The sequence below is a fragment of the Ochotona princeps genome, chromosome 26, assembly GCF_030435755.1.
Source record: "Ochotona princeps isolate mOchPri1 chromosome 26, mOchPri1.hap1, whole genome shotgun sequence".
NCBI lineage: Eukaryota > Metazoa > Chordata > Mammalia > Lagomorpha > Ochotonidae > Ochotona > Ochotona princeps.
In genome coordinates this window covers 14,258,710-14,270,354 of record NC_080857.1, presented here as the reverse complement: position 1 = coordinate 14,270,354, position 11,645 = coordinate 14,258,710, and the positions used below count along the sequence as shown (strand labels likewise).

At 37.0% G+C, this 11,645-nt stretch overlaps 1 protein-coding gene across 4 annotated transcripts in view; it reads right to left on the bottom strand.

The window, feature by feature from the left end:
* Positions 1–2,712: 2,712 nt before the first annotated feature.
* Positions 2,713–11,645, bottom strand: part of CEP128 (centrosomal protein 128) — a 275,915-nt gene continuing 266,982 nt past the window's right edge. For all 4 annotated transcript variants that reach the window (XR_009244256.1, XR_009244257.1, XR_009244258.1 and 1 more), the window contains 2 exons: positions 8,563–8,674; positions 2,713–3,030 (listed from right to left, as the gene is read on the bottom strand). Coding sequence is in view for 1 of the 4 variants with exons in the window: in XM_058655263.1 (XP_058511246.1) it covers positions 2,906–3,030; positions 8,563–8,674 (237 nt within the window). In the remaining 3 variants the exon portion in view is untranslated. The remainder of the gene's footprint in view (positions 3,031–8,562; positions 8,675–11,645) is intronic.

The window sequence follows — 11,645 nt, the reverse complement described above, 5'->3', positions numbered from 1 at the left end:
GGAAATCACAAATTTTCTGTTTTAAGTTGAGAGAAAATGTTGGGGAGGTATTGGCACAATCTTTGAACATGAATAACTTATTCAATGATCATTCACATTCTTGGCTATCACATGATGTGTACTTGTGCTTATAATAAGCTCAAATCCTCAGTAGAAGAATCTGAAATATTTATCCTTCCCTAAAAAAGGTCTTGCTAGGTAAATACATCATCTCTTGCACAGACATTTGGTCCCACGTAAAACACTAGTTGTTATTTAATTCTAAAATCCAACATAAATTAGAAGCAGACAAGTAACAATCAGGCTAACTCTAAAAAAAATACAATCCACTGAACTGAGATTAAAAAATGGAAAAATAGAGTTGAAGGGAGAAAAATCAAAAAGTTTTCTTAGTTAAGTAGGTTAGGTAGTCACTTTTTATACACACATTTAAGTGCTACATGCAACTATATTCTCAATTTGCAGTCTTGAGTTCTTTATTAATGAAAACAGGCAGTAAAATTATAATGGTAAGAAGGAAAGTTAGTAGCTCTGGGGAACTGGGTGCATGAAAATGTTATATAACCAACTGGTGTCAACCTTCAACTTAGACGCTAGTCAAGGAAATAACAAGACCTTAGCCAATGGGAAAAACATCAAGCCAGATTTCTCCCAGCTGTGTTTCTTCGCTCTGTGGCCTTCAGCAACTTCAATGGAAGTTTAGTATGTTTAAGGAGAAAGATGGCCAGAAGAATCAAAATTACTAAACCAAAAAGGTCACTTTTCAAACACACTTCGGCCCAAAATAAGGTTTCTCCCTTCCAATGTCACAGTGCTACAAGGAGTATGGCTGACTAGTTGCAACTCAAACCAGGTCGGTATCACACGTCATGGATGCTATTCTGCCAAAGGGGTGAGTAAAGGAAAAAACTGCTGCCTTTGAAATGTGCAAATCAAGCTATTACTGTTTCCTTAGCATTCCTTTTGACTTCCAACTTAAGCTAATGGTAATGCAAGAGATAGGAAAAATCCTCAGAGGAGACAGGCCCTTGGATTTAATTCCAAATAAACAGAGGGCTAAGGAATTCTGAAAAGAACTTGCTCACAAAGAGTTCACTTTGTCTTTGAAGTGCTGTGTGTTCCATATTTAAAGTTAGACACCTTCATTCATCCAACAGTAGCACACAGCATACAATAACATAACAGCTTTATATATTTTGTCAAACATACAAACATCTTTCATAATAGTCCTCTCCATTCTATTACAAAACAAAGTGTTATCAAGATTTTATTTCAAATAATCTGAGCTACCTTTAACTTCCAGTTCTAATGGACATGATGTAGTTCTTTTAAAATGACCACAGTAGATCAAATTAAGTCCCTAGTACTACAAAAGGGAAAAGCTACTTAGCCTTTATGGTTGGGATTTAACTTTCTCCCTTGTTATCTTTTGTTAGTTATTTAGGTACAAGGAGATAAACATATTGTGTTATGTTCAAAGCATCAGTGGAAATAGTAAAATAATTTCTCAATATCGTGAGTAGCATGATAGAGTCAGATGGGCTCCTAGCATCCCGAAGCTGTTTCTTCGAAAGGGTTGCTCTCACTAAAACCTCCCTGTGATCATTAACTTATTAACAGCTCTGAGATGTCTTGGGGTTAGACAAAACCAAACCAAACCTGTCTAATGTTCTAATCAACAATTTCTTCAGCTATCCCGAAACACATACCTTCCTTTTCTCCCCATGCAATTCTTCTTAGTACCAAACTTTATGACAACCACTCCTGTTTTCGTACATCTACTTTTCTTTCCAGCACAAAAGACTGGCATGTAGTAGGATTTTACAATGAATAAATGATAAAATGCATGGCTACTTTCTAGAGGCAGTGGTAATTTGCAAAAATATATCTTTGGCAGAAACAGAAGAATGTAAGTGTAACAAGATGTTGAACAAACATAAAATGTGATAGATAATACAAAGCTCTTGGTTGCTCACCATTTTTTTTTTAGTATTTTAATATAAATCTCTTTCCATTGATAACTCACCACGTAAAAGGAACAAGTTCTTGAAAACACTCTGATGTTAGAAAAACACAAGGCTAAAAGCAGACATATAGTACAAATGGTATGAGAACTTACGCAGATTAAATTTCATGGGCACAAGAATTTGGTGCTGTGATTTCGGTCACAGCAAAAAAAGATCAACCCGGGCATGAATGAAGAGATCACAGTGGGACATTCAGCTACAGAAGGACAAAAACTATGATGTAAGTGCTTTACTTGCTCTGCAATTCAGGTATCATTTAAAACTTCTTCATTGCTAACAAAAATTGATGATTGGAAATAATGTTAAGAAACTATGGTAGTAATAAACTGTAGAGATGATGAATACAAAAATTTTGAACATTTACAAAGCAGACCACCTAATATTGCATTTGCATATCTCCATGACATGTTATAACACATGATAATTTATTAGGGAGAAAGCATTTTTAAAAAATCAACTGTATATAAATGCTCCGTGAATCTAAAGTGCTAGCACTTTTGCTTTAAGGGAAACTGATTTTCCTCCTTTTTAGCCAGTAATTTCTGAAAGGCCTCTATTACAAACCCAAATTGTGATCAGGAAAATGTGACTGACCACACTTGAAAAGGGAAAATGCAAAGTGAAAAATATTACTCTTCCTCTGTTGGCACAGGGTGCCAATAAATAGCTGTACACCACTCATTACTTGATATTATTTGCATTGGTTTAAGTACTATCATTCACAAGGTCCTATTGTATTATCATTTTGCTGTTGTTAACAGTTGGCAATAGCAAACAGCCAAAGCTTCAGGTGTTCTTTTGGTAAGACAAGTTAGGACATCAGCAGCAAGTGTAGGTAAGTGACTTTCACTGGTGAAACATTCATGTGAAATCACTGGTTACATTTTGCCTTTTCTGCTCTCATACTCCTCCTTTGACTGGGGACCGGTTCCATTAAGTGATAAACTTGTAGCATCCTCCTTGGTAGAACCCGAATCTGGAGCAACGGTTCTTTTAGTGAACGCTGTTGAGGCAAGATGGACAAAAAAAATGAATAAAGATGAATACAAACCTAGGCTGAAAAGACTCTCTGAAGCCAGCTAATTATCACAGCATACAATCTTAGCCTTTCTTAAAACAATAATTACAAGGATTTCACATGCACTAACAAGCATTTAACATAAGAATAAACATTCATATGACTTAAAAAAACTTTCAAAAATCTGTGATTAAAACATCTGTATCAGAACACACACAGAGAGGAAAATCTTAAGGGCCTCATTTTTACTGCATCTTCTTGATCATGTCTTTCTCTATTGAGCAGAGCTAGAATCTGAATCTACTGTTCCTCTGCTACCTCCTACCTCTCCTTTAAGGTCTAGACACCCTAACTCTAACCCCAGCCCTAACCTCTATCCAGCTGTCTGCGTGGCGGTTTCCATTCTGCTGTTTACTCTCTGGTGTCTGCTTATCCCTAACTCCTCTCCACATTAGAAAGTAAGAGACCTAACTGTGCAGTTTCTTAGGGCTTGAGCCTCCTCTTCTTTTGTCCCGTTTTACTCCTCCGTCCAATTTCAGAGCAAGTCCTGATGACTCTTCTTCCTAAATCCACCTGAGCCTGCCTCATCCCGTCTGCATTACCATCACCCCAGATGAGGTCACTGTGTTCTCTTCTTGTCTTCCTCTTGACACCTTGTTCTCCTTTCCGCACACCACAAACCAGAATCATCTTCCTAAAAGGATATGCATAAGCTTACACCTGTTCTCCTTTAGCGGATTCCCAGTGAACTTAGCATAGGATCCAAACGTGCCACTCTGGCTACACCCTTTGTCTCCCTCACTTGGTCAGGATTCCATCTTTCTGGAAGGGCATGTCTTTCTTCTATGGGTTCTTTGTCCTCTCTACTTTATTGACCAGAAAGACTGTTTCAACTGAGTTTTATCTCATTGGGTTCTTCTTGCCATGAAGATTATAGCTTAACTGTAACCTACTCACAGAGATAGCCCATTATCATTGATCTGAAGTACTGGACTAGTTCCTAATACCTGTCTTCATTTCAACTTTACAGCACTCATTTTAAATTAGTTCTTTACTTGCACACTACCTATTTCTCCAGGAGACAAGGTAACCTTGCCTGTCTTGTCCATGATTGCCTCCTCAGGAACCAAGCAGAGCTTTGTGCACAGCCTCTTAGCACATACTGGTTGACAAGCACATACACTTCAGGGATCTTTTTTTCTCAGAGACAGTCAACTGGGAATTTTCTAGATGATTTTCTCTAGAGCAGCTAAAAAGTGCCTTGTCAAACAGCAATAACAAAAAATTATTTTAAAATGTCTGGTATTCAACTGATCATTAAAAATGATCTAGAACATAGTTACAGAAAATGGGCCTGTACATGAGGGAGACAGATTACACTTCCTTAGAATAAACAAATCCTTTAATGTGCAAGAAACAATTTCTTACACTTTCATGTATTTCATGGCATATATTTTGATATTTCACCTTATAAGTTTAAGGATGAACTACATGGAAAATATCTATTCAAAGTTTTCTACATGGGCTTTGAGGTATATGTAATATAGAAGCGAATGCAGTATGCTCTTCTTGATGTGGATAAGTTATTTTTTCATCCAAGCATCCTAAATTCCTGCAAGGGCACCTCAAAACATAAATTAAGAACACAAACTTCACTTTCAATAGCAATATAAACTGAGATACTGAAGTAAAACGATTTTTCAAAAGCAACATTCATTGAGTTCTCCTTTCTGAGACTATCAAGCTTAAAAAATACTAAAGACGAATTTGTGGGGCCAGTGTTGTGGCCAGTGGCTAAAGTCTTTACTTGTAGCCCAGGCATCACATATTGGTGTACTGCTTTGAGTCCTAGCTGCTCTGCTTCTGATGCAACCCAGGAAGGTAAGAGCAGGTAGCTCAGGCGCTTGCACTCTGGCCACCAGAGGGGAGACCCAGATGGAGTTGCTACTTTCTGTTTCAGCATGAGTGAGCCCCAGCCATTGCAGCCTTTTGGGAGAGTGAATCAGCAGATGGATGGAAGCTTGCTCTCTCTCCTTTGTGTGTGTGTATATGTCTGTCTCCCCTTATGTTTCTCTCCTTATGTTTAAACAAACAGAACAAACCTTATAAAAATGAACTTTGAATTTCTATAATAATTCTCTGAAACTTTCCCCATGAAAAATTAGTTGTTTAGGGGAGAAGGAGTTATTTATTTATTTCAATAAGCTATAGATTTACAGAAAGCTTGCAATCCATATTTACTTTTACAGATTTGGCTTGGAAGCACTGGTTCCCCCCAAAATGAAGTATTTCTGTCTCAAAAGACTGGCTTGCTAGAAGTCACCAGTTTAATACAGACTCTAAGTCAGGTCTTGTCCCAGCCCCAGAGAGAAGGTCCTGTCCGAGAGTTGTGTTCCTTTAGTCTAAAAGGAGCTATACATGGAGACTAGTGGTCAGTCACTTACTTATAAAAAGTAAAAATGAGTTTCAAAAGCTGACATTATTAGTCTCTCTTACTAAGCCCCACTGTCTACCAGCTGAAGGTAATGGAATCCAAGTCTTCTAAAAGAGTGTCCTGACTCATGGCCATAACATCAGCCAGCCAGGATAAATTTGGTAGTGATCATGGCTTTAAATAATGGATTTCTGTGTTCCTATTTCCAATGGTAATATAAACTTACAATTTATACATTTCTTCCCTTCTTCCTGGCAGAAGGGATCTACCTTTTCTTGAATTGACCTGAACTACACAAAGCTGACATAAATTACTTCTTAAAACAAACTTTCATTAATGCTGGATCATTTCAGAGACCACAAATTATGCAGTATTTTCCCATTTCCTTTGTTTTTTCCATGGTCAGTGATTCTATGCTTCAGTTTGGTCACAGTTTGACAGGGCACCTAAGTCAGCAGTATGAATGTCTTAGCGTCTAGAATTCAGACAAAATGCCTCAACCAGAACAAATTCCAGACTCAGTCAAAAGGCGCTCCTTGTGTGAACCCCAAAATTCACATCTGCCAAAGACTCTTAATTACCTTCCCCCAAAATACCTATCCAGGGCTTCACTCCTCTCAACATCCAATCGCAACTTTTATGTATCATCTAAAAGTTAACAAGAAACTTGGACATCTGTTCATCACATACAAAAGCTGGGACTTTCTTTTTACTCTTTAAGTTCTACTTCTTTTTATTTATCTGAAAGGAGGAGTGACAGAGAAAACGAGACAGAGACACAGAAGGACCTCCTGTCTGTTGTTTCACTCCCTGGATGCCTAGAACAGCTGGGGCTGGAACAGGCTGGAGTCAGTAGTCTAAAACTTCTTTTGGGTCTTCCACGTGAGTGGCAGGGATTCAACTATGACCTATCACCTGCAGGTTCAGCAGGAAAATGATTTTGAAGCAATATGTGTGATTTCTAGAAGTCCGTTTGATCTGATCACCTGAAACAATGGCAAAGTAGCTATGGTGACATGCAGACATGGGAGGAAAATCACAAAACTTGCCAATAGCAATGAAATAATAAGGCTAAGAATTTAAAAAAATCATTATTTACTGATAAATTAACTTTTACTCAAGGTAAATATTTCAGACTTAATAACAAACTGCAATAAGTATTTTCTTATTCAAATCATGTTCTCAGTGATATTCCCCACATTATCATTTAAATTTTGGAACTAATATGTTAATAAGAAACCCACAACTGCTGTAGGGAATGTATCTTAGACAAATGACCACTTCTGGTCATAATTAAAGTGGAAAGCCGAATGCAGTGTTTTTCACTACCTATAATAATACTACATAAAATGCCAATGATCTTTATGCTTTCTGTTTCACAACTTCTAACCACCTTTCATGAGAATCTGTGAACAAGTCAAAATGGAGATAGAACAATGACATTCATGATCACATCTCAGTGCTGTCTCCACCCCCTTGACCATCTTAGTGAACAATATTCTCTGATGTTTCCTGGTGCTTAGTCCCCAACATTTTCATCCATATTTAATTTCAATAACTAGACTCAGGAAATGATTCCAATGCTTAACATGAAAGATAACAATTTTGGCCTATGTATCAGACTCTGATGCACCGTAACTAACTTGAGATATGAACCATGTTGACAAATAGCTGACTAATGAGGAGAGCAGAGGGTGTATGTAGATTTAAAAAAAATCAGTTGGCAAAATGACCAGGGCAGGAAAGAGAAAATGCTTAGCTTTCAGAATAAAATAATCATGATATAATGAAAACCAAATCATTTATCAGAAACTGATAAATATTTATTCAATGAATCCATGAATACAAATGAGAGCTGTCACCTTTGGATCTGACCTACTTTCCAGCAGCTTATTGGGCCATTTCATTTTACAGGAATCTAGCGATTTTAAATGATGCAGTTATAAAATTTAATGCATAAAACTTCGGGGCCTCAGTAAACTGAAGAACCAAATTATCAGGCCAAGAAGAGGGTATTAATAACATTTGAATTCCAATCGGTTAGGTAAAAGCGAACTTCGAAGAAAGAAAAAAACAACAACTCAGCAACTCATTTGATTCATTTTAGCAGAATACCAACTGAGCATTTGCTAGAAAACAGTAGTAAACATGGAGGTGATACAACACCATACTCCTCATGGAGATCATGCTACAGTAGAGAGAATATCAGGAAACAGAGTCACTCAACCAACAACGAATCACATCATTATTATTTTGAGAAAGATTGAAAAACAATTGTAGCACACTGTGATTGTGCATAAAAGAAACCACACTTAGAAAGTACAAGTTGTGAAAATGTAATAGCAAGTACAGCCAGGAAGGAGAGGGAACAAGCTGAGAGGGAAGACATCATGGGCCCATGGACTTGGCCTCCCTGGTGTCGATGATGACATGCTAGCAACATTTCTAGTGTATTCTGAGTGAAAACGAGCAGGCGACAGTATTAAAATTCTTGCTTTTTACACAGTATTATACATTTCTGAACAAGAATGTACAAAAGTTTTTAACTGGATTATCACTATGAAGGAGCTTCTGTTATCTACTCACTGATTGTTACTAGCAATCTCCAAACAAATATTTTCTTGAGATTTTTACATTGGGGTGACTTATCCTGTGTTATTACTAAAAGTGTAATATCTAAAAAGAAGGGTTTCCATAGTTTTTATTTAGTAAACAGGGTATTACAAATATGCAATTTTTCAAAAAGTTCACAGAAAGATGGAATTTTAAAAACTTCATGTTGTACAATTTTGAGTTCCGCTTAAGGTTTCTCACAATGTGCATTTTTCATAAGCTTTTTCAAAGACATCATATGCATGACTTTCAGAATTTTTGCCTCAAATTAAATTCTTTGTTTTATTTTCCACGAACTTTTTGAAATATCTTCATAGATTTAGAAGCATTATTTACATAACCCATAACGAACATTTTCTCAAACCTTTCACTTGATTTTTACTATCATGTACTGGCATTAAATTTTAATTTTTCCTGGGTTGCATTTTCTTGCAGCCAATTTAAAAACTGGTACAGAACTTACTACTTACAGTTCAAGTGTGAAAATCGTGGACTAGACGACAGGAAGCAACTGTGATCTAGCCATGAGGACGAAAGATCCAACCCATAAGTGTGGGGACCCTCAGAGAAGGTTCTGTCACCCTAAGAAGCAAGACCAAGATGTCAGTTGCATAATTACAAAAAGGACGGACCAGGATTCATTCAACTGTAAGGACATTTAGACTGAATGACGTAAGCAAATGATGTTTTACCTGTATAAGTTAACAGAATTTATAGTGCTTGTAAAAGGAAATATCACATACTAAAAAATAAATTCAAAAATATACAAGCAAATTATACACATCCTTTCTGGTCCTTTTTCCTTTCATGAATACGACTTACAAACACAGCTACAAAACTTGGTGTCTTCCAATTACTTACATTTATAGTATAAGTGGTTTGAAGTCATTATACTGTTCTATCCTTTAGCTTAAGAGTTTCTTAATATTTTGCAATTTTCCTCATAGAGATCTTCCCCATCTTTTTGTTAGGTTTATTCCCAGGTATTTCATTTTATTCTGTTATTTTGAAAGGTACCATGTTAGTTAGTTCTTTCTCCAACTTGAAGGTGTTGCACTCATTACAACTGTTGACTTCTGTTCATTGATTTTATGCCCTGCCACACTGCTGAATTCTCATATACATTCTAGCAGTCTCTTTATTGAGTCTCTTGGTTCTCCTATGTACAGAATCATGTCATCCGCAAACAGAGATACCTTGATTTCCTTGTTTCCAATTTGAATCCCTTTGATTTCTTGTGCTTGTATAATAGCATCTGGGAGTATTTCCAGCACTATGTTAACTAGCACTGGTGTTAGTGGGTGTCCTTGTCTGGTTCCAGATCTTAGCAGGAAGGTTTCTAAGCTTTCCCCATTCGGTACTACGCTGGCATTGGGTTTTTCACTTATTGCTTTGATTATATTGTGGATTGTTCCTTTAGTGTCAATCTTATTTAGAGTTCTTAGCATGGAGTGCTGCTGCAAAAGCTTTTTCTGCATCTATTGAAACTATCGTACGATCCTTGTTCTTTATTTTTTTAAATATAATGTATCCTGTTTATAGATTTACGAATGTTGAACCATCCCTGCATGCCTGGAATGAATCCCACTGGTCCAGATGAATAATCTGTCTGATGTATTTTTGAATTTGGTTGGCTAGTGTTTTGTTGAAGATCTTGGCATCTATATTCATCAGGGATATCAATCTATAGTTTTCTTTCTCTTTTGATTCTCTATTTGGTTTTGGTATTAAGGCGATGTTGGCCTCATAGAATGAGTTTGGAAGAATTACCTCCCTTTCTATTGTTTTGAAGAGTTTGTAGAGGGTTAGAATCAACTCTGCTTGGAATACGTTGTAGAATTCAGCAGTGAAACCACCTGGGCCTGGGCTTTTGTCGTTGGGAGTGTTTCAAATACTGATTCAATCTCTGCCCCTGTTATAGGTTTGTTTAGGTTTTCCGTTGCTTTGTGACTAAGTTTTGGTAGGTGGTGGGAGTCCAGGAACCTCTCCATTTCATGGAAGTCTTCTGACTTACTGGCATATAGTTGTTTGCAGTAATTTCTAATTATTCTCTGTATGGCTGTCATGTTCCCGTTTTCATCTTTGATACTATTAATTCTTATTTTCTCCTGCTTTTTTTGTCAGTGGAGCGTCTATTTTATTTTCTCAAAGAACCAACTTTTTGATTCACTGATTTTGTGTATTGTTCTTTTGATTTCCACTTGGTTTTTTTTTTATTTTGATTATTTCTTGTTGTCAGTTGTTTGGGGGAGTTATTTTGCTGCTGCTTGTCTAGTTCCTTTAGGAGTGTACTTAGCTCGTTTATCTGTTGTCTTTCCTGTTTTTTGATGTAAGTTCCAATTGCGGCAAGTATACATCTTCGCATTGCTGTGCAGGTCTTTTTATTTCTGTAGGCTTGTTAACCAGTTCTCCTAACAACAGCTATTGAAGAGACCTTCCTTTTCCCCGGATTGTTTTCTGTTTTCTTGTTTAAGACCAGATGGCTATGCATGTGCAGGTTCCCTTCTGGTGTTTTTATTCTACTACATTGGTCTTCCTGTCTGTTTCTGTGCCCGTATCAGGTTGCTTTGATGACTACCACCCTATAATATGTCCGAAGGTCTGGGATTGTGATCCCTCCTGCTAGGTTCTTATTCTTCATGATGGTTCTGGCTATTTGTGTTTCTTTTTGTGTTTCCAGATGAACCCTGAAAATCACCTAAAGCCAAGAGATTATAACGACTGAGTGCAAGGTCTTGGCGGTATCCCACAAGTTTTGGTATGCTGTGTTTGGGTCTTCGTTGGGTTCACATTGATGCCTTGGTTATACGTTCATCAACCTCCTGTGGATGAAGGTTTGCATTATTTTTTCTCCCTGTACAAGGATGGAGTCGCAGCGATTTAGTTCATAATCTGCTACGTTGTTGGGAGACACCTCAGTGGAAGCATGACAGACTTGTGAAAATTCACAAGAGATACTCATTGTAAAGCTGGAGGGGAGAAAACTGGGAAGGGGAGGGAACTTGAAGAGGGAGATGGGAGACCCCAGTGCCTATTAAACGGTGTCATAAAACACACACACACACACACAAATAAATGATCTTGGAAAACTTGAAAAAAAAAAGAGCTTCGCACACAGCATCTAACAGATACACTATGCTTTACTCAGTCATTAAACTCTCTTGGCTTTAGGTGATTTTCAGTGTGTTACTACTATAAATAACACTGTGAGAAATATCTTTAAATATATAACCTTTTCCACGTTTAGGGCTATTCCTTATGCCATTTTTAGGTAGACATTCTTGAGTCAATAAAAACAATCTCATGTTTTAAAATACATGTGACTAGACTTGTTTCCATAAGGATTAGTTCTATTACTCATTCAACAAATATTTACGTGTCATTAAAAAATGAACACGGAAAAAGTGTGTCTCCTCAGGCATTGTATGAATGTATCTTTTTGTTCAAATACAGGTAGAAAATGCAAAATAACATAAATTAATTCTATTACCTCAGCTACAAATTGTACTTTTTCCTCATGAGAATTTTCACTACATGGGTGGAGCAAACATCC